General features: G+C 48.8%; 2 protein-coding genes across 2 annotated transcripts in view; one reads left to right on the forward strand and one right to left on the reverse strand.

Moving 5' to 3' along the window:
- The first annotated feature begins 2,357 nt into the window (after positions 1 to 2,357).
- C4H4orf54 (chromosome 4 C4orf54 homolog) lies at positions 2,358 to 16,063 on the forward strand. The gene is made up of 2 exons (XM_021282982.2): positions 2,358 to 6,773; positions 11,890 to 16,063. Exon 1 carries the CDS (start codon positions 2,358 to 2,360, stop codon positions 6,762 to 6,764), a length of 4,407 nt encoding a protein of 1,468 aa, XP_021138657.2. The 3' UTR covers positions 6,765 to 6,773; positions 11,890 to 16,063.
- A 4,455-nt stretch (positions 16,064 to 20,518) lies between these two features.
- The window catches only part of MTTP (microsomal triglyceride transfer protein), a 31,466-nt gene continuing 24,654 nt past the window's right edge, over positions 20,519 to 27,330 (reverse strand). The window contains exons 17-19 of the mRNA XM_065062360.1: positions 23,557 to 23,681; positions 23,099 to 23,269; positions 20,519 to 22,172 (exon numbers count right to left, since the gene is read on the reverse strand). Coding sequence (XP_064918432.1) covers positions 22,004 to 22,172; positions 23,099 to 23,269; positions 23,557 to 23,681 — 465 coding nt within the window. The 3' untranslated portion in view covers positions 20,519 to 22,003. The remainder of the gene's footprint in view (positions 22,173 to 23,098; positions 23,270 to 23,556; positions 23,682 to 27,330) is intronic.

Below are 27,330 nucleotides of genomic sequence, written 5' to 3' on the forward strand. Positions count from 1 at the left end.
AAAAAGAAGCATCCACACCTTTGCAAAGCTGTTGGAGAACTCCGATCCGTCGCGGGCAGCTCAAGCTTTGAATACGATATATGGAGGTTATTAGGCACCTCTGAAACAGGCTCAACAAAAGCTGACACTAAGGTAGCTAAGAGGAAAGGCTGAGGAGAAGGAATTAAGGCTAAACCCCGGTGGAATTTTACACTTCGCACTGGGCCAGACTCGCAGCAAAGCATCTCTGACAGGCTGGCACCACGTCAGGGCAGAAATTTCTGATTAAAAAAAGAGGAGGCAATCCGTCTCGTTTTTTTCCCCCTTCTCCAACACGCGTGCAGTGATTATTAGAGCACTCAAGCTGGATATTCCAGGTTCACTGTTTTCAATGGGCGTTAGGATTTGGGTGGCTCTGTGCACCGTGGTGACATCTCAGTGCCGTGGGAAACATGCTGATGTGACTGCCTAAGGCAGGCAAGGCCTCTGGGGCCAGCTGTAACTGAAGTGGAGAAGAGATGTGATTTTCTGTATGTATTATTCTCATCATACACATAAATTCCCTGTGGTGAGGATATAGATGTGATATAAACATAAATTTATGAGTGCTGCCAAGGAAAAAACATCTCTGGAGTATAGCGGGAAACTAGATAATGGAAATAACTAAAGAGTTAAGTTTCAGTGCTCGTTTTGGTGGGGATCTTGTTGGGGATCTTGGCAGGAATATGTGGACAACTGTTACAACTTTTAAAAAAAAAGCACAACACTTAATTGTCGGGTTTCATGAGCAAAGATCTGATTTATTGTGTTATTAATGCAGGAAAACCAAATACTATAGAGGAGAGTATGTAATGAGAGACTTGACACCTGAGACCCTGGTTTGGTGGATCAGAGGGTGGGGGCAGTGAAAGTGTGGGGTGGAGATCTTGTTTGGGAGGAGGCGTCTGGTAGAAGAGAAGCAGTGCAGAAGGCAGGGATGCTCCTGCTGCTGGCACTCACAAGGTTATCCAAGTAAAATGAATGATCAGGGTTTAAAATCTAATATGTCTCTGCATCCCAAGTGTTTGGAAAGGACTGTATTTGAGGATCTAATCTTGTCCCATTGCCAATTAAAACCAAGATCTCTCTTTCATAAGGCATTAAAAATATTGTCTTTTTCCAATAATGGCCTGTTTTTGTTATGGATGCTTGGGACAGAGGGGCAAGTCTAAAATGTGTGACACAAAACTTGGTGAAGTTGTGTTTAGGGAACGCTGGTGCCATTTATCACAGCCCCAGGGAGGACTGCACAGTTGCTGCGTGTACAGGGAGAGTAGAAGCTACGTTGAACTTGAGCTAAGGAATTATTAAGGCCGGGTAGGCTTAGTACTCCCAAGAGCTGGTACCTAGTTTCTCATTAAAAGCATGCTGGATGTAGGACAGCCCCAGCAGCTGCAAATTTAGGCTGTTACCTGCATTGTATACCTGATTGCTGCTCCTCAGCATTGGTTGCTTCTCTCTGTTTCTCCTCCTTGGTGCCTAACAGTTCAACTTTTCCTCCTGTGGCTCTGGGGCAGTGTTTGGTGTGTCATCTTGGAGATTGCTCAGTAAAGCCCTTGGCCACCAAAGGTCAGGTGTGCCATAGAAATGCCTGTTAACAGGTCTTAGGTGCTGGTTATGCTTAAAACGGTGTTTCCTGGAAAAAGGCAGCTTGGGTCTGCTGGCTGGTGTTTTCTGGGCTGTAGCAAAAGCATGGGGTGCCCCCCTGCACCGCACCTCTTGCGAGAGGGGACATGGGGCTGACGGGGAGTGGTTTAAGGAAGAAACAAGCTGCTTAGCCACTGCTGCGTGTAAGAGAAGGGTGCATTTGATGTAGGCAAGCCTGCATGTCAGCCTTGGGAGCTGCCTCTTCCAGACGGTGCCGCTGGCCGGCAGCGGCGTTTTTGCGGGCAGGGACGGCTCTCCCCTTCCAAGGGGCGGCCGGGCGCCTTTATTCCGGCAAACACAGACGTTTAAAATAGGATTTTGTTCAACCGGCCTAAGTGACGCCGTCTCTATGAATAGTTCGTGCCTGGGGCCGGCCAAGTGACGTCGCTTCGGCTTTTTCCGAGAAGGGCCAGGGACCCTCTGCTGGGCGACTGGCCACCCCCCTCCTGGCGACCAAGCGGGCGGCCGCAGTCCCGGGGCCGGCTGCGGGGCGGGAGGAGCCGAGCCCAGCACAGCCCGACCCCTCCGCCCCCCGGCGGTGATGCCCGCCCGGGCCGGGCGGAGGAGGGGAGGGAAGGGGAGGGCAGGGGGTGGGCGGCCCGCTGCCCCCCCGTCCCCGCAGCGCTGCCCGGCCCGGCCGGCACGTGCCTGCCCGCCCCCTCGGGCCACTGCCGCGCCCCGACGGCTCCGGCATGGACGCGCCCGCTCGGCCGCCCGCCGGCCCCCGAACCGGCCCCGAGGGCGCGGCGGCGGAACGGGGCCCGAGCCCGGAGGCGGCCATCGAGGAGGAGAAAGCGGCGTACGTGGAGATCCGTGGCTCGCCGCAGGGGCCGGAGGAGAGCCGCCAGCCCTCCGAGCTGGCCCCGGCTAGCGGCGCGGAGCAAACGGCCGGTCCCGCACCGGAGAGCGGAGCCGGCGGGACCGGGGATGTTGGCGGCTCAGAGAGCGGCGGGCCGCCGGGCGAGACCGCGGGATCAGCATCCTCGGACGGCGGGCGGGATCGCCCGCCCTCCCCGGGCGCGGCGGCGGGATGCGGCGCTGGCTCTGGCCCCGGCTCCCGGGGGGCAGCGGGGAGCGGCGAGCCACCGGAGCCGGGGGGCTGCCCAGAGTCCTCTTCCTCCTCCTGCCCTTCGCCGGTGAGCAAGGCGGGCGCCTTTCCCGCAATGGGCGACCCGGTATCGACAGAGGGCAAAACTTCCTCATCCTCCTTCGGCTACGAAAGTGAGGAGGACGAGGACGCGAGGCGCAAGGCGGCCCCCCCCGGTGCCCCCACGGGCATCCTCCCCGGCGGCGGCCGCGACGAGGCGCACTATATCAGCACGCAGGAGATCCAGTTGAGCGAGGTGGACCACGACATGGACTTTGACGCCGGGCTGGCCGCCCGCTGGGACTTCGAGGATAACAACGTGATCTATTCCTTCGTGGACTACGCCTCTTTCGGGAGCGACGAGACCCTGGGGGACACGCCGACGGAGGAGGAGGAGGAGAATAGCTGCTACCTCAGCACTACCACCAGCGACCCGAACAACCAGACGGACAGCATCGACAACACCAGCAGCACCGAGATCGTCAGCGTTACCTCCGAACACGACACCCCCGGCGGGGACAAGCGCGCCAGCTCGGGAGAAAGCCGGTCCAAGCAGCCCGGCCGCCCCGGCGGGAGCCCGGCCGCCCAGCTTCTCCTATCAATCAAAGCCTCTTCCCGGGCTATAAATGAGTCTAGCAACGTGCGCGGAAAGCAAAACACTATTTACCCTGCCAAGCATGAAGGCGACATGAGCCTCCGTGCACCCGCGGCTCCTGAACGCAATGAGAGTTTAAAACCGGACGCGGTCCGCGACCACGCGAAAAAATTCATCGCGGTCCCCGCGCGGCTGCAGACGCGGTGCGGGGCCGCCAGGGCGGGGGAGCACTCGAGCGGCGCCTCCAGCGCCGTCAGCGAGCTGGACGATGCCGACAAAGAAGTGCGAAACCTGACGGCCAGGGCTTTCCGCAGCCTGGCGTACCCCTATTTCGACACACTGCACCCCGGCTCCCGCGCCTCCTCCGCCTCCCTGCCCGACAATGCCCTGGGCATCAACCGCTGGTCCACCTACCTGGACCTTAAGTGCGGCAGCCTGGGGCCGAGAGCAGAGCCCAGCCTGCTGCGCTCCGGCCGGTCGCAGAGCAAAGCCCTCGAGTTCGTGGTCAGCAAGCTCGACGGGGAGATCGCCCACATCGAGGCGCCGCGGCGGCTGCGGGCAGGCTCCCGGGTGGTGACGCTGCTGGACCTCGGCGATGCCCCCGAGGCCGGGCAGCCCCCCGAGGCGGGCGGCAAGGAGCCGCCGCCGGCGGAAGGCGCTGGAGGGAGGTCCAGCAAGATGTCCAAATTCGCCTCCAGCCTCCTCAAAAATGTCATCTCCAAGAAGATGCAGCTGGAGCACGAGTTCAAGATGGAGCGGGGCGAGATCACCGACACCACCTTCACGGGGCTAAGCACCGCCCGGGAGCCGGAGCCCGCCGGCGGCCGGGAGCGGCTGCGGGAGGGCGGCGGTGTGCAGCGGCAGAGCTCCCGGCACTCGGAAGGCGGCTCGGACAGCACCGCGGCCACGGCGGAGGAGGCGGGCGAGGGTGGCCGGTCGCCGGCCTCCAAGGCGTCGACGCCCCGCGAAGGGAGCCGCAGCCTGGACCAAGCGCTGTCGGAGGAGATGTGCGAGGTGAAGCGCAGCGCCTCAGAGGCTATCAAGGCCACCTTCCTCCGCAGCCAGAACAGCGCCTTCAGGTCCTGGAAGGAGCGGGAGGCGGAGAGGAAGGAGGAGAGGGCGCCCATCGGCAAGCTGAAGCTCTCCCCCAGGCACGACTGGCGGGCCAACCTGGGCGAGATCTCTGCCGGCAAGTCCACCAAGATGTCCCGCCTGTTTGTCCCCGCCATCCAACACACTCCTCGGGAAAAGGAGCCGGGCAAGCAGGCGACGAAGTGCTCCGCCGCCGCCTCCTCGTCGTCCTCGCCCCCCACCGCCAAGCCCAAAGCCCCCGAGATCAAGATCAGCCTGGGCAGCCTGCAGCAGCCCCGGGACGCCGCCTTCAGCATCGCCCAGCTGCTGACACCGCAGATCGCGGCCCGGCCGCCCGAGGAGAGCAGGGGCCAGCAACCCAAGCCGCTCAAAGCCGGCGACGGCCCTGACAAGGTGCCGCAGTTTCTGGTACGCGACGTGAGGGAGGGCAAGCACAGAGCTCAGGGGCCGCTCCACCAGGTGCGGGACGTGCGGAAGCTCATCAAAAGCTCCTACAGCTGCGACTCGGGAGATAACAGCAGCGACAAGGGCAGTGTCGCCTCCGACCAGGGCGGCCCCGAGCAGAAGCCGCGGCAGCAGCTCGTCATCGCCGGCGTTCCCAGGTCCCTCTCCCCCGTGGTCATCACCTGCCAGGCGGTCGGCCAAGCCAGCACCAAGCCTATCGAGGCGGGGGCCAAGGCGGCGGGCAGGGCACCGGCCTGCCCCCCGGAGGGCACCGTCCTGGTGCACCGCACCTCGGGCAGGCTGCCAGTGGCCACCATCGCCCCCAACAAGAGTGACCCGCGCCAGCCCGCCGTGCTGAAGATAGTTTCCAAATCCGCCGCGCCCTGGCGGCACCAGCCCCCGCCGCCGCCCGCCGAGAGGGGCCGGGGGCCCGAGGAGGACCCGCGGGAGGAGGGCAAGGCGGCGCCCGTGCAAAACGCGCTGGAGAAGCTGACGGCGGCGGTGCGGAGCATGGAGGAGCTGTACAGCTTCAACAAGCGCGAGTGGAAGCGCAAGAGCGACCCGCTGCCCATCACCGACAGCCACGTCCTCTCCCTCATCGCCAGCCAGGAGCGGGGCGTCGGGCCCCGGCCGACCCTGCCCGCCACCGCCGCCGCTCCACCCCCGCCGCCGCCTGCGGATAAGGCGGAGGAGCCGTCGGGCAAGGGGCCAAGCAACGAGAGGCTGCCCCGTCGCCCCTCGAACAACGCCGCCGATAAGGTCTCGGCCAAGGCGGCCGCCTTCGAGAGCCTAGCCCGGCAGCGGCAGCGCGGCCCGCCCCCCCGCACCGAGCCCGCCGCTGCCCCCCGCGCCCTCCTCACTCTCCGAGGAGCCGGAGGAGCCGGAGCTGGAGCCTCCGCGCCGGCCAAGGCCGCCTCCGAGGGCGGCCTGCGGAGTCAGGCGGCGCCGCGCTCCTCCCGGCTGCCTGCGGGTGGCAGCGATGCGGAGCGCGGCCCGGACTGCGGGAACTACCTGGCCCTGCCCCTGAAGGCGGCCGCCGAGCCCGGCTCTCCCCCCTCCCCGGTGCCGGCGTCGGGGGCGGCCGGCGGCGTCCGCCCCAGCCAGGTGTCGGCAGCAGCGGCGGCGGCGGCGCTGTGCAGCCTGCAGCCCTTCGGTACTTCCAAGCGTCCCGGCAGCCCCGGACCCCCGCCCGGACCCCAGCCCGCCGAGGAGCCACCCGCCGCTGCCCCGCCGCCCACCGAGGGTCCACCCGCCGCTCTGTACCGCCCGCCGCTGCCCTTCGCCGCCCTGCCCGGCACCGCACCGCCGCTCTTCTGCTTCTCGCCCTCCGTGTCCGCCACGGCCACAGCGGCCGAGCCCTTCCCGCAGACGCAGCGCAAGGTGCTGCTGGACGTGAGCACTGGGCAGTACTACCTGGTGGACACGCCGGTGCAGCAGCCCCTTAAGCGGCGCCTCTTCGACCCTGAGACCGGACAGTACGTGGAGGTGCCGGTGCCCCAGCAGCAAGCCATTGCCTCTGTCCCACTGCCTCTCTCACCCCTGGCCCTCAACGCTGGAGCTTATGGCACCACGTACATGCTCTATCCCGGCCTCCTGCCCGCTGCTGCCATGCTGCCTGCCAGTGCCCTGCCACGGCCGCTGTCCCACCCGGGGAGCGATGCCAGTGCCCCAGCTGAGCCCAGCAGCCCCGCAGCAGCAGAGGCGGCCTTCACCGAGAGCCCCTACTACGTGGCCACTGGCAAGGGCCCACCGCCACCGGGACGTGGGGCAGCCGAGGCGAAGCCGGTCATCAGCATCACGGCGCCAGCCACTGGCCCACGGATCGTCGCGCCGCCCTCCTTCGATGGCACCACCATGCGCTTCGTGGTAGAGCACCGGTGAAGAGCGTGGGTGAGTGAGTGCGGGCTGTTAGGCGTGCCGGTCGCCGGTGACGGTTAAGGGCCAACCAGGTTACCTGCCAATTTAGAGCTATGCCACAGCTTCTCCTTGAGGGGGGTAAGTAATGGGACTGGGGGCCACAGGTGGGCCCTCACCAGGACTTAAAATATAGATGTAAGAAATGCAAACGTTACACAGACCTATTGGTGCAGTTTGGTATCCTGTGGAGCAGGTAAATAACCTGTTTTTTTAACTAGGAGCTGGTTTCAGTAGAAGCACATTTTAGTTCCTTGTCATGCAGCCTGTATTTGCACAGCCCTGTCTCACAGAATGTCAGGGATCGGAAGGGACCCGGAAAGCTCATCCAGTGCAATCCCCCCATGGAGCAGGAACACCCAGATGAGGTTACACAGGAAGGTGTCCAGGCGGGTTGGAATGTCTGCAGAGAAGGAGACTCCACAACCCCCTGGGCAGCCTGGGCCAGGCTCTGCCACCCTCATCATAAAGAAGTTTCTTCTCATATTTAACTGGAACCTCCTGTGTTCCAGTTTGTATCCATTACCCCTTGTCCTATCATTGGTTGTCACTGAGAAGAGCCTGGCTTCATCCTCCTGACACTCACCCTTTACATATTTATAAACATTAATGAGGTGACCCCTCACTCTCCTGCAAGCTAAAGAGACCCAGCTCCCTCAGCCTTTTGAGTGCAGCCAGGAACCTCCTCTGGACGCACCTTGCAAGCCATGAGCCAGTTTCTCCACCTTGGCAGCACATCCCCTCTTCCTCACCTCTCATCTCTTCCCTGCAAGGGGAGGTAAGCACCCATCTTTTTGCTCTGAGCCCCTCTTTCTCCTCATCCTTGGTAAGAGCAGGAGAGGGCTCTGATGGAGGCAAACCCTTATTTTGGATACTTCTTGTTGGTGGGAAGAGGGAGCAGGTTGCCATCAGGTAGACCCCGGCATGTTCCCCCAATGCCGTGGGGCTGTGAGCAGGGGCGCCCGCAGCTGCCTGCGCCGCAGGAGGGTTGCAGTGCAGCCTGCGGGCACCACTGCAAATCGCGATTTCGCACGGCTGCTCTGAGCTTGGCCCGCTGCAGTCTCGCCAGTGTCTGGTTACCCAGGGCTGGAGCCTGGGGCTGGCCTCCAAATTTGGGGATGCGTGTGTGGGGGCATTGAGTGCTTGGTCTGGAGCAAGGAGGAGGGCATGGTGCTGGGTGCATGGCACGGATCAAAACCGGGGTGCAGAACGTCTTGCGAAAATTAACCAAGGAACAATGATATTTCATTTAAAAATACCTGAAATTAAGAAAGCATCTTCAGGATCGGTGTTGCAGCTCCTTTTGCCTCTTGCATTAAAACACGTCTCCTCTTTATCAAGAGCAGTAATGCATAGAGCTACTAAGATCTTTCATGGCTTACCAAAGGCTCATGGAGTTTGTTCTTGGTGTGTATCAAGAGGTGAAGAGGAACAGCAGTGACAGTTGGAGGTCTGGGTTTGTCACCAGTTTGCGCTGAGTTTAGTTCCATTGCGTGCTTGAGGGTAAATATTTTCTTCCAGCGTTTGGGTTGTCTTTCTTTGCTTCTGCAGTTCTTCCAATTTGTATCATCTACGAGCCATAGTAGATTATTTATTCATTGAAACCTTACTGAAATGATTTGTGCACTCACTTCTTCTCTGTTTGTAAATATTTTCTCTTGAAAGTGCTATTCTTTTACCACGGATATAAATGAACTTGTTTTCATTGCCCCTTATGGGGTCACTCAGGACAGGCAAAGTATCAATTAAGTTGAGCTCTGCTGTGCTACTCAAGTTGATTTTGTCAGTAAAGGCTTCAAAACAGAAGACTAAAGAGAACAGAATCTAGATAAAATGGCAAAAGCTGTTTGATTTTTCCGTTCGCCCTCAAGGCCGGATTCAGACTGCTAGTACAAGGAATCAGTCCTTTGTGAGATTCAGTTAGGCACTTACCCTTTTAAAAAAGGATATTTCTATCTTACAGCAACTATTTAAACAAAAAGACCTAGTTTCTCAATCTTATTGCACTCTTTAAAAGTGAAAACCATCATATTTCCCGGTGTGATTTGCCCCTCGTTTCCCAGGGGTTCATCCTGCCGTGGCGCACACCCAGCTCTCCTGCAGTGCCTGGTGTCGCTCTGGGGCTGGTGACGCTCTTGGCAAATCGCTCTTTCTTATCGGTGACATTAATAACTGCATCGGTGCTCTGCTGCTTTTTGCATTATGTCAGAGCTCTACTGTTGCTCGCAGGTGCGAAAGCTGCCGCAAAATATCGGCGATGCAGAAACTTTTATACTCGCTACAGAAGGTCATTCAGCAGTTTGAAGACTTTAATCTTTTACCATTCTTGATGCCAAGATGCACGTTGTCTGATATGGACAGGGGTGCCCCCTCCCTGCCACCTCAGACCTGCTGCGGTGGGTCCTGCGGTACATGATGGATGCGGGGCAGGGGTTTGTTTCTCGAGCTGTTCTGAAAGTCAGTGAAATAATAAATCATTTTAACTGTGTGCTGCAGGATGCATTTAGCTTCTTAGCGGACTTGGGTTATTTATACAGTTCGCAGTGGAAAATAAGGTGTATGCCAGAGGTGAATCACACCTGCAGCCTTCTTAGAATCATAGTCACTTTGGTTGGAAGAGACCCTCGGGATCATTGAGTCCAACCATAACCCAACCGAACTCCAGCACTAACCCACATCCCTAAGAACCTCATCTAAACGCCTTTTAAACCCCTCCAGGGATGGTGACTCCACCACTGCCCTGGGCAGCCTGTTCCAATGCCCGACAACCCTTTCCATGAATAATTTTTCCCTAATATCCAATCTAAACCTCCCGTGGCACAACTTGAGGCCATTTCCTCTTGTCCCATCACTTGCTACTTGGGAGCAGAGCCCAACCCCCTCCATGCTCCAAGCTCCTTTCAGGCAGTTGCAGACAGCGATCAGGTCTCCCCTCAGCTCCTGTTCTCAGGCTGAACAGCCCCAGCTCCCTCAGCCGCTCCTCATCACACTTGTGCTCCAGCCCCTCACCAGCTCCGTTCCCTCCTCTGCACTCTCTCCAGCACCTCAGTGTCCTTCGTGTGATGAGGGGCCCAAAACATCCTCTTATCCTGTTCTGTCCGTGTACCTACTCAGCATTTTCATTCCTCTACATAACATTCATGTCCCTGTGGATAATTTTTTCTCCTTTTGTTATCTGCTTTTGTTGTGTATTTTCTCTTCTTTTCCTGTATCTCTTATATCTTTCTTTTCCTAATTAAATGCATCTACTTGGGATAGCTTTTTATCCCCTAAGTAGGACTGGAATATAATTTCATACACATTGGAGGGTGAACTACTGGTCATTTTCCATTCTAGTTGCTTTCAGATCAGTTTTTTTTGTTGTGATTGCAGCAATGCTATGCAGATCCTAAAATGGATTGTAAAATGGCAAGATTTCATCACATTAGCACAAGTTTTGAATAAAATACTGTCCTTTTCAGGTCCCATTTTCTCACTTGCCAAAGTAAACTGAGTGAACGCTCTTTCTTTCCACTCCTGTACTTCTTTACATACGGCACATAGGCCCCCACTTCTCCTCTCCCAGCGCTTCTTTTTGTGGCTGGTTCTCTCTTCTGCATAATCAATGAGATAAAATGGATAAATGAGTTAAAATGGACCATATCAATTTGGGTTCTGGCAAAATCCAAGGTGTGATTTCTGAGCAATTCTTAAATTTTTGATACGCAGCAAATAGTAGAGAATGAGAGATAACACGAGGTCGCTGGTGAGCTTTTAGCAATGCAGTTCTTGCCTGCTGCTCTTCTTCCTTCATATGGAAAGAAAAAATGATGGTAATTTTCATTTTTAGTAAACTTGCTAATCTGCCTGCATGCAAACCTGGGCAGCACCAATCTGTAGTGAGCAGAATGACTGAAAATGTTGGGTTTTCTAGACTTTTGTATCTATTTCCATGTTATACTCTAGGGAGACTGAGGGGTGACCTCATTGATGTTTATAAATATCTAAAGGGTGAGTGTCAGGAGGATGGAGCCAGGCTCTTCTCGGTGGCAACCAGTGATAGGACAAGGGGCAGTGGGTTCAAACTGGAACACAGGAGGTTCCAGTTAAATATGAGAAGAAATTTCTTCATGATGAGGGTGGCAGAGCCTGGCCCAGGCTGCCCAGGGAGGTTGTGGAGTCTCCTTCTGTGCAGACATTCCAACCCGCCTGGACACCTTCCTGTGTAACCTCATCTGGGTGTTCCTGCTCCATGGGGGGATTGCACTGCATGAGCTTTCCAGGTCCCTTCCCATCCCTGACATTCTGTGATTCTGTGATTTCTGCCTTGTGTTAGGTAAAGAAATTAAAAATAACATGTAGCCAAGTCGAAAGTAACCGTAATACATTGCACTGCCAGTCCTAGAAGGATATGTTTCCTTGCTCTGTTCAAATGTGTGCCTAAATGCCACCTTATAGCTACAGGAATAAGTGGGCCATTTATTTTTAAGTAGGCTAATTCAAATATGAGCAATTCTGTCACTAAAGTATGCAAAAATACTTACTGGTTGTGTTTCTTCCTACCTGTTCAAATCCATAGTTACTTAGGAAACGATTACAGTGCTCAACCTTATACCAGTGAAAGTTAAGTGTGAGCTTAATTACTCTTCTTGCTGAGGATGCTTTGCTGGGCCAGTGTTTAACCCCACAAATCTTGGAGCACGTGGTTACGGGTTGTTTTCCTTCCCTTGGTAAGTGAAGTGCTCAGGTCTTTCACTTCTGCATGGATCGCTTAAATCCCGGATGGATCGCTTAAATCCCAGATGGAACACTTTGCCCTTTTTCTACCTGTGTGCGTGGGGTTCCCCAGGACCAGTTTGGGGTTGTAAGGCACCGCACATTTCGCACCTTAAGCAGCAAGGATCGATTCTGTTCAAAACACAAGGCTGCCCAACCACTGACTCGGTTTTAAAAGTCCGGTGCTATTGTTTCATTCTTGGCAGTAGCTTAGGAAATTAATAGCAAGAATAGTGTCATAATGAAGGAGAGATGCTACACGTTTCCCTGGACTAATAAAGATTGCTCTCTAAGTATCTACTTTGTATTAATGATGCTTTTCTGTCTGTTTTCACAGGGGTACAGAAGAAGAATCGCACTGTAATCTGAAATACACTCGGTAACTCTAAACATTCATCCTAAAAACTGCTTCTACAGCTTTTTTTCGTTTCTTTTTGCTTCATCCTACAAAACAAGTGTGTAAGTTTCTCGTTTTCTCCTGCGCACCCCCCAGTTTTGGAGCACGCACACTCCTCACCGTGCCAGCCACGCTGAACCACTGCTGTATTTTCTGCCAAGCTGGTTTTGTGTTGAAGCTTTGGGTGACGGTGGCTGCGGTCTGTAAAATCGCAGGAAAGGAGGGTCTTCCCCATCAGTTTCGGTGCCAATTTTGCGGTCAGGTGTCTATTTTGTACGAGATCTGTCGCGCCAGGGTTATCTTCGGTGTTTAATTCTTGGCGTGGTTCAAAACAGATCGTGTACATGTTGGGAAGCGCATTCGATTGCTTTCATTTTCCGTTTGCTTCTCTGTACTGTGTTGAACATCACAAGTTGCCTTAACTATGGCCGTGTTTAAATACCGAAAGGCCAGAAATTGAATGTAATATTTTAAGATCCTGGTTCTAAAGGAGAGGACAGCGTTTATTTTTCTTTGAGATGGCAGACTGTTCTTCCTTAAAGTGCAAACATTGCTCAAAACATACTCTTAGTGATTCCCATGTGAGAGGAGTTTTTCAATGTTACAGCCCCAATTACATATAGTAATTTCTGTAGTCTGTTGTTTGGCAGGTTTATCTGAGGGCAACATCTGTATTTTCTAAGAAAATATTTCTCTTTTGAACAAGAAAATATAATATTATTCAAAATGCCGTGATATATACATCCAACTCTACTTAAACTGATTCTTTTGTTGCCAGCAACCGGTTTGTCTCAGCAAAATAAAATTGTTATCATGACAGTAAAACTAAACTACAATCGTTTATTCCCTGCCCAAAATTTCAGCTCAGTGTGGAACTTTGGGCAGCTAATAAATGTAAGATCAAGCCTAAATTATTTAGCATAAAACTTTAAATGCAAAACTCCAAAGTCTGTACTTAACCATTTGCTTGCAAGCAGGATTTTCCCCTGTCTGTTCTCAAGGTTTCTAGCTGCTAAGGAAGTTTCGGGGCTTTCCATTCATAAAGAAAGCCCCAAGTCTTCATTTCCATTAGTAACTCCCAAGATAAAGAAACCTCAGCTGCAACTGTCTTGAACCATACATGTGACGTTGTGTTTCAGCGCAATTTATGTGTTTTACAGGCACAAATTGACATTGTTCTCAGGATGAAATGTGCTGCAGGTGTACAGATAGCGAGGGATTTATGTCTTCTCATTTATCTTCATCATTGTGGAAAAACAATGGAAAAATGCTATTCTAACCCTTTTAAAAGAGCTCGGCTCGCCCAGCTAGAGCATATAGCATGTAAAATCAATGCTCTTCGGTTGCACAGTCTACACTTACAAGCTTTATGTTCTTACCAGGATTCAGGCTGAATGCCTCTTAAAGAAAACTAATGCTTCTTCACCATTTTCATGATTGATGAGTCTGTAGACATCACGACTAGAGTATCAGCGTTAAACAAGACGCTGTTTTGGACTGCAGGACAGTGCAGGTACCAGAGTAGCTCATCCCTGTGACATACGCATGTATGATACATACAGTATAATACTAGCATCCACGATTAACAATGTTCCTGTCCTACCTTCTCCTATATCGGTGCTCGGAGCGCAGTTTCACGTTGCAGTTTACAAGATATAGGTTTGCACACACAAACTCAGGGTTTACAGTTTCACCCGCTGTACTTGAAAGGGAAAAAAAAACGCGTAGGAAACAAGTGCCCAATGTTTCAACATTTATTTTTTGGAGGAAAAAATTGCAGGGTTTTTATTTAAACTGCCTGTGGAGATGAAAGCAATGAAGCGAGGCAATACCAACAGCTCTTTATTTGCTCAGGGGAGATTTCTTGAACGTGTCCCTTCTCATGTCAAACAGTGGTTGCTTCATTTTGTCTATTACTAACGAGCCCCCGTGTTCGCATCAAGGGGTCGGTTTCAGAGCTTCACTTCACAGACCCAGCCCAGCAAAGCCCTTGTGTGCATCTCTAACTGCAAATACCGGAGGGGGTGCAGTTTCTTTTGCTTTGTTTGGGGTTTTTCTCTTTTTTCTTTTTTCTCCTTTTTGTCTCTCCTTCCTTCCTTCCTGTCTGCCTGCCTTCCTTCTTGCCTTCCTGCCTTCCTTCCTTCCTCCCTCCTTCCTTCCTTCCCTCCCTCCTTCCTTCCCTCCCTCCTTCCTTCCCTCCCTCCTTCCTTCCCTCCCTCCTTCCTTCCCTCCCTCCTTCCTTCCCTCCTTCCTTCCCTCCCTCCTTCCTTCCCTCCCTCCTTCCTTCCCTCCTTCCTTCCTTCCTTCCCTCCTTCCTTCCCTCCCTCCTTCCTTCCCTCCCTCCTTCCTTCCCTCCCTCCTTCCTTCCCTCCCTCCTTCCTTCCCTCCCTCCTTCCTTCCCTCCCTACTTCCTTCCCTCTCTCCTTCCTTCCCTCCCTCCTTCCTTCCCTCCCTCCTTCCTTCCCTCCCTCCTTCCTTCCCTCCCTCCTTCCTTCCCTCCCTCCTTCCTTCCCTCCCTCCTTCCTTCCCTCCCTCCTTCCTTCCCTCCTTCCTTCCTTCCCTCCTTCCTTCCTTCCCTCCTTCCTTCCTTCCCTCCTTCCTTCCTTCCCTCCTTCCTTCCCTCCTTCCTTCCTTCCCTCCTTCCTTCCCTCCTTCCTTCCCTTCTTTCCTTCCCTCCTTCTTTTCCTTCCCTCCCTCCTTCCTCTCCCTCCTTCCTCTCCCTCCTTCCTCTCCTTCCTCTCCCTCCTTCCTTCCTTCCTTCCTCCTTTTCTCTTTTTCTTTATTTTCTTCTTTTTTTTTCTTCTTTTCTTTCACCCATCAACACAAGGTTTTGCTGAACTTGGCCCAGAGCGCTGCCTGCCTTGCAGACATGAGTCCCGAGTTCTTCACTTTATATATATATATATATATACATATACATATATATATATATATACACATAACCCAGAGCTCAGGGCTCAAGCCTAGCTGGACCCAGCAGACAGCACCACAAAAGGTCTCCAGAAAAAACCCCAGTTATATGGTGCTCCTCCATGTATACCCAGCGGTGAATTTCTCCAGCTGACGGGGTGATGTGTAACCACGTATCTTGGATCAGAGTCAAGCCCTCCGTATCGGGGTGCACAAGCTGCTAGTATTATATGTTTCGCTATAGGGCACAAGCCTACGCAGCACTCGAGTTCCCTCCCAGCCCTGCCATTGGGTTTTGGGGTCTGCAGCAGCCAGCCCGTGCATTTGAGGTCAGGATGCACTTAGAAGTGTGAACAGGACCGGAGTGATGCACAAACGTCATCCTGGGCTTTCGCAGCAGGGTCGGTTTCGCTTAGTTAAATTTAATCTTTGGTTGATTCACTTGATGAATGATTTAAAATGTATTTATGGGTTGTGTGGTGGTTTGTTGTTTCTTTTTTTCTTGTCTGCATTCAAAGCTGCCTTTACTCTCTAGTGTTGATGGCCAAAGTGTCATTCCTTATGCTTATAAACTACGATTAACTTGTGGCTACCTGAACACATACACTACTTTGAAAAGGCTTGTGTTTTTTTCCCCTTTTTCTGGTTGTTTTTTTCTCCTTTCTTTTTTCTCCCTTTTTTAAAGGGACGGCTTATCAGTGTAAAGATATTTAAAACTGCAAATGTGAAGTAAGAATAATGATTGTTAAGAGGATGTGGGTGGTGTGTCTGATGAGAGAGCGGTGGGCTATGAGGCAAAAGGGAAAATGCCGCGAATGCATTGTGGCGATGACTGTGGTGGGGGGGGGAAACTAATTAAAAAGACATATAACTGGAGAAAAATGAACTCTTGGAGCTGCTCTCAATGTAGACGACGCTGTGGCAAGCGCGGAGCCGAGGCCCAAGGTGACCCCGCTGCGGGATGCGGGGACGTGGAAGGGCAGCACTGGAATTGCACTAGCAGCGTGTTGCACGTCGGGAACGCTCCGGCGCGTCACGGCCACACGGGAACGGACTGTCCGACACCGCTGAGTACCAAAGTTCGTAGCTGAATAAGTTAGCATTTGTATTACGTTGAGTTTTCTTCGTTTTGTTGGGGTTTTTTCTTTTGAATGTTATGATAAATAAAATATGTATTTTTCAGTAAAAGACACACTGCAAGTTACGCCTGCCGTTCCCTGCTTGTCGTGTGTTTACGAACTTCCCTTCACTGTTGTGCAGAACAAGTGGTGACGTTACTTGGTTCAATGTGTTAAGCTAACAGAAGAAATCACCAGAGCTCAGATCCAAAGCCCCGCAGGGTCTCCCCGAGTTTGTCCCAGTGTTTAAGTCTCTTTCTGACCTGATCTCACTGTTTATTCCACCCTCTTAGGGGCATCTTTGGGGGCATCGCTTCGTTTGACTCTCTTTCATTAGTATTTTTTTTAAATGAAAAAAGAACTCCTCAGTTCCAGTGGACTGACTTTGCTATATGGGTTTGGGTATCTAAAGAACTGCGTCTATATCTGTTGCAATGTGTTCAGAGAGAGCAATCGATGGGGTGAATAACTTCTTTTCTGCTCATTCTCTATGTTATTTTCATTGTCTAATATTTTGATACAGCCAAAAAGAGGATTACTTCATTAGTGGTTAGCGGTATTTCTTGAATTATTGCTAAGAAAAACCTTTTGCTGCTTTCACGTGTTCCTTCTACCCTAATGGAGCTTGAGTAACTTTCTGAGGTTAAGTCAGGTCTAAATGCTTGAAAAAGCACAAGTCAGACAGCAAAAACTCACAAAATGGATTTAAAAACTGAAATATTAATATTGCAGTTTGAAAGAACTTTTACTTCTCAGTCTTCAGTACGCAAGGGGCGCATTATAGTGCTCTTCCTTTTAATCACATGCCCTAGGTGCTTAAAGGAAAAGAGATTCTCACCTCATTATTTATCTGCAAGTAATACGATCTGAAGACTTGTACTGTGAATTTACTGTACCACTCCAAGACATGGTTACACCGTTCTGGATCCTTTGAAATCTGTCCTCTAGCATTGCATTTAGGACATATCATGAGTGACAATGTATAGTTAGTGATTTCTATACAGAGATACAGATTAATTGGCAGACCCCAAAGCCTTGAAAGAGGAGTGAGAATAGATGTTGAAGGGAAGAACTGGGGAAAGGGGGGGATGAACTGGGGAGAGCACGGCTATACAGGCTTAGCATTGATGTTTTCTCATGGCAGATGGACCTTTGAAGCCGAAACCTCTGCAAAAGAGAGGCCGAATGTAAAGACGCTGAGATGGAACTGTAACCTTTCCCTAAGGGTCCCGCTCTTGCAGCCAGTGTTTGTCCAACAGCAACGAGCCTCGTGCAACGTGGATCCGCTGAAATGGAAAGGAGGGCGTTTCTTATGATACCGTAAATTAAACTCAGAAGTCAGGTGAAATACATCTGGGATTTTCAAGGGCTGGTGGAGAAAATCTTATGAGTTTCTCAATAGTCTTTAAAACATCATTGGTAGAAATGATGAGACCAAAAGGAAGAAATGCAGCATTTTTTGTCAGAAGGTGTGGGAACAAAGGAAATGAGAAGCAGATGCCAGATCTAAGCAAGCTATGCAGGATGAAAGAGCACTTTGTTCTCCTTTTTCCTTTTCCGTTTTTCTCCTCCTTCTCCTTCTCCTTCTCCTTCTCCTTCTCCTTCTCCTTCTCCTTCTCCTTCTCCTTCTCCTTCTCCTTTCTCCTTCTCCTTCTCCTTCTCCTTCTCCTTCTCCTTCTCCTTCTCCTTCTCCTTCTCCTTCTCCTTCTCCTTCTCCTTCTCCTTCTCCTTCTCCTTCTCCTTCTCCTTCCTTCTCCTTCTCCTTCTCCTTCTCCTTCTCCTTCTCCTTCTCCTTCTCCTTCTCCTTCTCCTTCTCCTTCTCCTTCTCCTTCTCCTTCTTTCTCCTTCTCCTTCTCCTTCTCCTTCTCCTTCTCCTTCTCCTTCTCCTTCTCCTTCTCCTTCTCCTTCTCCTTCTCCTTCTCCTTCTCCTTCTCCTTCTCCTTCTCCTTCTCCTTCTCCTTCTCCTTCTCCTTCTTTCTCCTTCTCCTTCTCCTTTCTCCTCCTCCTCCTCCTTCTTTCCTTTTCATTTTTCTCTTTCTTCTTTCTCTTTCTTCTTTCTCTTTCTTCTTTCTCTTTCTTCTTTCTCTTTCTTCTTTCTCTTTTTATTTATTTTTTAAAGAGATGCCTATTTTAGAATCACTGTCATCTTGCATTGTTGCTATTGAGAACAAATAATCTGCTTGCCAAACCCAAACCGTACCCTTAGTCTATCCAGCTGTTTTATTTTTGAGGTCCTTATCGTCTGGTTACCAAACCAGAACCCGATGCCTCAGAACGGCGCCAGCCCAGCTCTGCCACTGCCCCGCTTTCCATTGACCTCTGCTGGACGAGTCGCACGGTTTGAGTTGAAAATGGGCCTAAAAACCTTGCTCAACCAGGACTTCTGTTGATTTTGCTATTTTGAACAAATCCTCCTGTGTTCTAAGGTACAATTGCGGCATGTGTTACATGGGCTCGTGGCTCCCAAATGTAGCCGTACTCAAGCACTGCAGTTCCTTCTGTGCTGTGTGGCCAGATATTCCCTCTCAGATACTCCCAATAAGTCAGAGTTGAGTTTATAAGTGACTTTTTCACTGGAAACCTGGGCTAAGTATTTTACAAGTTGTTGCATGTGTGTCAACCCTAGAACGTTCCACCAAGTATCGGTTCATTTTATTAAAAGAATTAAAATTATGATTTTTTCCCACCAACAAAAGGAAGGGAGATGCTGTCAGCATGATATCAGGCTGTTCTGAGCTCACGCTGATTCACACCCATGCAGCTCCAGTTTGTATCTGTTATTGGTAGGGAAGAATGCATTTACACTGATTATTTATGCAGCAGTTATTTATAGTCAAGTGTTACAAAAATAATGATGTTTAGTCCCCATATCTGCTAACCTATACTGCATGCATGGCTTAATTCGTAACCTGATGAGAATCTCTGCCTTCCACACCATTGATCTTTATATTCCCCTGTGCTTTCTGCACCAGAATATGCTTAGGAGTGGGGTGAGAAAATGAGTCCTGTAATTTGAATATTTTTTGAGGAGTATATTAAAAATACTTTGTAAAATTAGCACGCCTTGAAAGTTTAAGGCAAAAGTTTCAAAATCTCATTTGCAAGTGGGGTGCTTTTTGGACTCGGCTGAATTATCATTGTACTGCTCTTTCTGTGGCTTTCAATTAGAAACAACTGAGCATTTGTTTGCTCCTTTACACTTCATGTATGAAATATTGTTTAATTGCTACCATTGCTGATTATTTAAGTCTGCATAATAGCCATTTTTCAAGACGTATGTTGCGTATTTCATGGATCATGGAATCAAAGAATGGTTTGGGTTGGAGGGGACCTTAAAGACCATCTCATTCCAGCCCCTCTGATTGATCCGCACTGATTTGATAAACGCCCATAGTGTTTGCTTTGGTTGTAACCCCACGTGTGTTTTCATTTCAAACGCAGGCTTAAGTAATGTATTAATTTCACCTTATTTTTAGAAGATTGTTGGTCTTGTTGTTTCCGTAGCTATGGAGCCCACACAAGGAAGCCGTGGCCTTCCATTGCCCAGCTGTTGTACTTAACCCCTCCTGGAATCCCCATTATGTCCAGCTGTTGGGGACATATATCGCTTCTGAAGGAGCAACACAGGGGCTCCATTTGATTTAGTTTCCAGGGATGTTGTCAAAGCCCCAAAATTACCCTTACAGGCTGGTTGTCCTGGTCTGAAAGACCAGTTTTCAGTAGTGCAGATATGTATGTGATTTTACTTAATGAGCTGTGCCAGGGCTTGACGAGTAAATCAAAAAGCAAATTGCACAGAGCAGTATCTCTGTGAGACTTGACGTATTTATATTAAAAAGACCTGCGCGTTTCACGTGAAAGAGAAGCACACCTGGTGTCGTTGGCCAGATACTTGGCAATAGCCAGATTATCTTTCATAATTGGAAAATATTTTATGTTATACATTTTAAGAAGTGAGCACTGATGTTACGTTGGTTTTATGTACCAAAGGGCCCCGTTTTACAGGTGCACATCCTGCAGGTTTTTAGATTTGCTAAACTTGAGAAGGGTAACCCTTGCAGCGGGTCTGCTGGTATCAGACACAGATCATAAGGATACAAACTGCGTTGTCTAGAACCTTTTCATTCTGATTTTGGGTTGTGAAGTCAGAGCCTGGCACACTGTTGATGCTGTTAGGATGTGGAGTTGACGTCGTCACCCGTTGATATCTCCACCACCAGGTGAAACAGCGATAGCAGCTGTTTCTTTGTGCCACTCTTTGTCCACCTTCTATCTCAAGAGTGTCAGATCACTACAAGAGGAGATTCCCTATTTCTACGTGTGTGAATACTTTACTCTGACCTTATTTTTGTTACGGCTTGCAGACTAGAGGAGGAGCCCAGGCCAAATGAGTGTCCAGTTATTGGTTATTGGTTATTGGTTCCTACGTGTTGGTGAATTAAATGGTTCTTCTTGCCCCTATCAATACCATTCCTTCCCCAACAAGAGGTTTTCCCAACTCAGAAGGTAAAGGACAAAAACCAAGACCAAAAACAAACCAGTTTTTTCCCCACTGTATTTTCACCTGTTTATTTGTGCTTTGACTAGAAGTGTGTCAGCATTTTCAGGTAAAACAAGAAGAGTGTTTCATCCCATTGATAGTTTGATTTTTGCAGATTTCTGCGCTCTTGTTTTTTAATAACACAAAATAATTTGGAATTAGTTTATTCTTGTAATACATTTTTTTTTTTTCCTTGATAATCTATGAGGTTTTCCTGCCTGGTGTTTTTTAAAAACAAAACAAAAGAAAACCCCACCAATTATTCCTGGCTTTTTATTTTACTTGTTTGTGACCAGCACTCACCCACCTTGTCTTATAAAAATTAAATCAGATCACGTCAGAGATCAGCTGAGCCAGGATGAGGTATATTCTTTCTTAATCTGCAATGCTGTTGTAAATATAAAATGTATATTTTTCTTTACAGTTACTATGAAGATACTGCTTGAACAAGCAGAAGGGTATAAGTCATTTTAATTGGAGGACTTGTATGAGTAGTGATTACTTTTTTGCCTTGAAGTATGTGCCTAACGTACCTAAAGGAAAATGTTTGGGCTCTGCACAGGCTTTGCTAGGCTGTGCATTCAACGTGGGTTTATTTCAGGACCTTTTCCTTTATCGTGGTTCAGAATTGCCCTAGTGGGTGCTCATTTATAGAAATACACCTGCCTTGATGACACACAAAGACACAGATTTTCAGGAGGCAACGTTGAAGAGCAACCAGTGTTGGCTTAACACTACTCTTGGTGATAACTACAGAAATTATACCATTGATTTCAATGGGAACAGAATTAAGGCAACTGTAAGTACTTCTGGAAGTGTCACCCTGCTTTTTTAATTAATCATATTTAACTATAGCAGTTAATAAAAAACCCCAAAAGATAAATAATAAAAATAGTCACACTCTGACTGCTTAAAAAAGGGGAAAATCCTTTAAAATCATGTAAAATAAAACCTGCTTTTTGTAAACAGGCAATACTGAGTAAGCAGGAATTCATGGTCCTATTTAGATGTTAACTGTACTGGAATATTTGAATGAGGATTGATCATAGGCCTAAAATATGCAAATACTTCAAAATATATTCATAAATAATCATTATTTATACATCATAATTGTTCTTACTGCATGTCAAAAACATGGACTTCTGTACTCCCCAAGAAAGAAAAACGAGGGATTATTTTTGCTTTTGGCACAAAAAAGCAAAAATAAAGAGCTGGCACCACCCTTAAGGGAGTGCGTGGAATCCTACCAAATTGGTCTTTACTTGCCTTATCTTTATTTCACTTTTTTACAAAAGTCTTAAATATAGGTTAATATGTAAACACTGTGCACGCACTGAGAGTTTGATCCTGGCCTGTTGAAATCAATGGCAAATTTCCCATCAACCGCAGTAGTGCAAGATCAAGCTCCCCGTTAGGATGGTACCTACAAGCCTCGAGTCATTGAGGGAGCCTCGGATTCAGGAAAACGAAAGCTCAGGTGCTTCTTTTAAAACCAGTTGCTGGACGAATCAGACTTTGCGCCGAAAACCTTCCTGCACATGTCGGAGTTTTCTTGATGGAGAGGGTATTCGTTACCCGCCAACAGTTCTGCTTTGCCCCTCCGCGCGGTGTAACGTCTGCCGGACCGCAGGCTTTCGTACTTGGTCACGTAGTGCCTGCAACAACACAATGTGGGGGTCTGGTGTTAACAAATTTATGCAAAATTTGTCCCCTGTGTGTGGGACTAGAGAGAAACGCTTCACATACAGATGAGGTTACACTTCCACAATGTGTAGGTATAATCAGAAGGCGGTTTAGTATCTGCAGAATAACAGATGCTGTTTTCCTAGGATTTCCTGGAGATCCTAGAGCTCTTTAAATCCCCTCAGACTTTGCATCTTTTGGAGCAGAAAAGCCTGAACAGAAATCTGGCACAGGCTCTGCAAATGTTATCACCCTTAGGTCTTAGCAAATAGGGATCAGAAGGGGCTAGTAAATCTGGCTTCTCACACAGCAATGCGATTACTGCTCTTTGCCTACCAGAAAGCATCTTTTTAACCTTATTTGCACCTTGTTTAAACCTTGTTTAGCTTTCAGGAAAGTTGGTGCCTTAATAAAATATGATAGAACATGATGTTGCAAGAACTTTACACACCAAGTACTTTTGTTGACACTAGTAAATAGCAGATGAAGAAAACTTTCAACTTCAGCTGGTTTATGTCTACAAACTTCCTCTCGCGAGAGGGTAAGAGAGAACTACAGCTGGCAAAGGTTCAGGTCGCCATCAGAACTGACCATACACAAGAGGACCGGTGTCTTGCCACTTCAGTTAGTTTAGTTGCAAAGCCGAATTAGAAAATTGGACTAAAGTGCACATTCGGAGCAAGTTGTGATCTTCAAAAAGGTTCTTCTGACCCTCGGGGGTGAGGGACAGAGAAGAATGGGTTAGCAGAGAGTTTGGTGTGTCTAACAGCCTATGCCGCACCTGACAGTGTTAGCCTGAAATTTGTTGTTAATTTCTCATGGCTGTGAACACCACAAGTTCCAGATTCAGCAGCCAGCAGGAAGGACACATCATAAATTGTATGTTCTTATATCTTACCTGAATGGAGACTCAGCTCTGTCCATCTGCATACAGACTAGAAATGGGTACTGTGAAAACTGCACCGTGGAGATGAAGTCTAATGTCGTTTCTACTTCCAAAGTGGTTTCCATACCAGTTTTCACAAAGAAGGAATCCACCTCAGTGTTGCCAACTGTAAACATAGCTACCCTGCAAATAAATGCAAGCATTACAATTAATTCAAAGCACATTAAGAGGAAAATAAATTACAGTCATACCATCCGTATATAAAAGCTGCCGTGTTCTTCAAGTAAATGTATATAAATTCAGATGAGATCAGTGGGATCTGGTATTAGCCAGGTAGAAAGGAAAAGAGAAGTACAATGTTCTCCAATGTACGTTAGCTGTTATCTAAGGTCTTTAACATTCAAATTCTTCTCATTGGGACTGCTGGGGCTCAGGAGCCTGAGCTATAGCACACGCTGGGAGTATCTCACCGGTTCTTGATGTTGGTTTTGGATTCCCTGTACCACAGGCTGAACTCCATCCCTCCCGAGATGTCGATGGCCAGGCCACCCAGGAACTCCGTGCTGGCCCTCGGCCCAGACTGCAGCTGGATCTCCTGGAGCCATCAGAAAGCACAGGTAACCCCGTTACTGACCGCACACCTTGGGGGTTTCCTTACCCCCCCTTGCGCTGCCGCCACGCCACTTGTCATTTTGCAGAAACAAAAAGGAATAGAGGGCTTTTCTCAAAGTCAGATTAAACTCCTTAATTGAGCAATGTGGGCCAAACCCATAAGCTAATACACCTTAATTGCCACTGTGAAGTTGCATTTAATGCATTTTATATCAACCATCAAGTGTGCTCGCAGTTTCTTGAAACCTTTGCGGCTGGACTGGAAACGCACCATGTGGAGTCTGTTTCGGAAGTGATAATGTAGCTCAGGGTCATGGCAGCTCGTTGCTTTTGACACACAGCCAAGATTTTAAGGTTCACTCAGCTTGGCAATCTAACTCACTTTATATAGTTGTCCTGCTTGCCTAAGAGCTAGCGGATTACTTCATTCTTTTAAAAGAACCATTAATTTGGGGAAAGTGTATTTTTATCATGTCCCTTGTGTATGGGATGCTCCCTCCTCTTTCTCAGGGGGTTTTCTCCCCCCTCCCGAGTTTCTGTGACTGTGGTGTTCTCGGCACCTGTAATGCTGCAGGCATTTGTAGGACACATGAATACCCCATTTCCTCCCCCATTTTTGGTGTCTAGGCACCTTAAAAGCACAGTGGTTCCAGCTAATGCTGTCGCAAGATTTAAGAAAGAAGCAAGCAGAGGCAGTCTGGTTTCCTAATCCCTATGGCAAGGAGCAACATTTGGGGAGGTTTTTACTCAAAGCATTAAAGTTATCCTGCCGTAATTGAAGACCTGGATAATTACGGTGGCTGTATATGATTACTTCATCTTTTAGGGTAAAGAAACGATCTGTGAAACAATCTCTTTGGAAGAACCAATTTGGTAGTCAGTTGCTGCTGAAGAGGGCTTGAGATTTAACGTAAGAATGCAGTGGGCTGGCTGTGGCTTGTAAATCCAGCAGGCCTGCAGCAAGTGGGGTTAAATTGTGCTCTGGTTTCTTATTTTCACTCAAGTAAAAATCGTGTGTTGGAATTGCGGTCTTTCTGAAATCAAAGGAAGTTTTTCTACTGACTGCAATGAGGCAAGGAATACTTTCCTTGTTGGCCTGTTTAGGTGTGGAGATAAAGCTTGTTTTACTTTCTTTTACTTTGCTTTTAATTGGGACTGCCTTGGTGGGTAGCTGTTAACAAGCGAGAAGGTAACAGTATACGTTCTGGCAGAGACATGTACATGCAACCAGAGGAGCAGATATTTTTAGATGCATTGTCAAATTGCACCTAATAATATTAGAGTAGGCTTGGTTTCCAACGGCTGCACAGCTCAAGGATTTAAAGGCTACCTAGAACTAAAGCAGGTTGGTCACATAAACCAGCAGAGAAGCTAAGGAGCACTTGTCTTGTGTTTTACTAGCTCATCTATTTCCTTATTTAGCGCTCAGTCCTGTCCTTGGCCTCGTGTGCAAATCCAGTGCAGGCTGATGGGAGGTGTAAATCACAGCCACCCAGCCTCCTCAGGAGCAGTATTTTGCTTTCCCTTCCTATTTTAAGCTTTGTGTGTCACCTGCAGTGGCAAATGTGATCTGAAAGTTCAGAATGGGTAGTTTTGTCAATGTTTAAAATGCTGAAACATGCTGTAAGTAAAAAGAGTTTCTTTATGTACTGCACTGACAGTACTACTGTAATGTAACACAGAGACAGCTGAACCAGGAACTTCTTTGGGAACTGGCCATCTTCCACTGGGCTCTGGCTTTCAAATGCTTTCTCTGAACTATTAATACAGTATTTGACTTCTCTGTGCTTCTGGCAGGTGTGTTGCCTAGGAGAAATATTAACACTGCTGAACTTTAATGCAGGTGATTTAGCAGTCTCCAAAACGGTTTCATGAGAGCTGTTTATTTTACAGAGGGAATTGTAATGTCTGGACAGTTATTCTTAGCCCTCAAACACCACTTTGAGAACTGGCAATGGCTGTAAAATACACTCTGATTTCGGTTTGTGGAGTTATGCAAGAAAATAATTACACGTGGTGGGCAGGAGCTTAAGCTTTGGAGGCAATATTATTAACTTGGAAACTACTTCTTGAAAATGTGGCTATTGTGATTACTGCAGTTGTTAATGAAAGGAAGCTGTTTTCAAGGGGGGGCCAGATTTGACAGCACTTTGAGTGTAACTCAGCTTTGATTTCTCTGTGCAAAATGATCCTTTCAAACAACAATAGGAGAGCGGAACTTTTCTAGTATTTAAGAATCACTTTTCTCAAAATTGGGCTGTGCCAATGCAAAAATTGCAACTCAAATATTTCATAAGCTCTTTGCTGACAATTCATTTGCCCCGTTTTTAAGCTCCAGTCTTGGCTTCCAAGCCATCCTTTCGGTGTTGGATCTCAGCTGCGCTGTGCGTATCTCATGTTTGGTTTTCGCCTGGTATCACAGAATGGGCACTGTTTCCCATGCCTGCTTTTCTTCTTTGACAGAAGATAAATCCACGTTTAGCTTGGTTGTCTACGCTATGAATTTGTAAAGGGGCTTATGTTCTGGGAAAGGCCGGTGCATGCTGGCCAGGGAAACTGGAGGTAGTACTCAGCTACTGAGAAGCTTGATTAATTATGGCTCTCTTGCACTGTTTTTACTCAGTTCCAGTGTTACGCCATTCACACTTCCATTCTAACAGCTTTCTGGTAGAGTTTGAATCACAATTCAAGAACTTGACAAGTGAAAGCATCTCTAATGACGCTTAACTGGGTTATGTGGAAGTGCCCAAACCATGCTGATGTTGCTGTTGACCTGGAACGTAGCAGTAAAACCATTCTTAGAAAGATGTGATGTGTTTAAAAGGCAGCTCTGCCTGAAGCCGTGCTCAACAGCGCTTTAAACAATTTTTTGCCTTTCTGGGGTGTAGAACAAGTGTCTTTTTGGTTGTGAATAGACACTTCTAGTCGTGTCCACTGCTTGAGGCCCAAGGAGCTTCGCCAGTTTGTACGCTACATGGGAAGCCCTCTAGGCTTATATACCATTATAAAGGGGCTGAGTTGGGTTCAGGATGGGGACAGCTGTCATGTGCAGAGAGTCTTTCTGTGTAATTTTGATCAGAGTGGATTTTCTCATCATCTGCTATTGGCGTTTTCTTTCGCCAGGAATTAAAAAGGAAAAGTAAAAAGTAAAGTTTGAGCCTGCAGATGTTTCATGACCTGACTGCTGCTGTTAAACCCACTATTTCTGAGGAGATCCCTGCTTGGGAAGAACAAAATATCAAACCAAATGCTGGCCCTGCACTTTCAGAGAGACATCTAGATTTTTAGTCCTCCAATAATACATTATGTAGCTGTTTATATTTGTATATGAGTCTATATTTAAGCATAAAATTAACAGGCCATTTGGGGTGACAGTTGCATATAAACTGCGTAATCCTAATTATAATTCCTGGTTCTGCCTAGCAACAATCATTTGAAATTTGGAGCTCTTAGCATTGTTCCTTGAAGGTCAGTTATCTGGGAAAGCTTGAGTACCCTGTGATTCATTCATTCACTACCTGACAGTTATTGCCTAATTGGATGTAAGGTCTCTGGACAACTTGTGGAGAAGAAAACTTAGGTGGTCGCATGGGACAATACTGCATTACAAGAAACTGTGGGAGGGGAGGCCA

The sequence above is a fragment of the Columba livia genome, chromosome 4 (genome assembly GCF_036013475.1).
Source record: "Columba livia isolate bColLiv1 breed racing homer chromosome 4, bColLiv1.pat.W.v2, whole genome shotgun sequence".
Lineage (NCBI taxonomy): Eukaryota > Metazoa > Chordata > Aves > Columbiformes > Columbidae > Columba > Columba livia.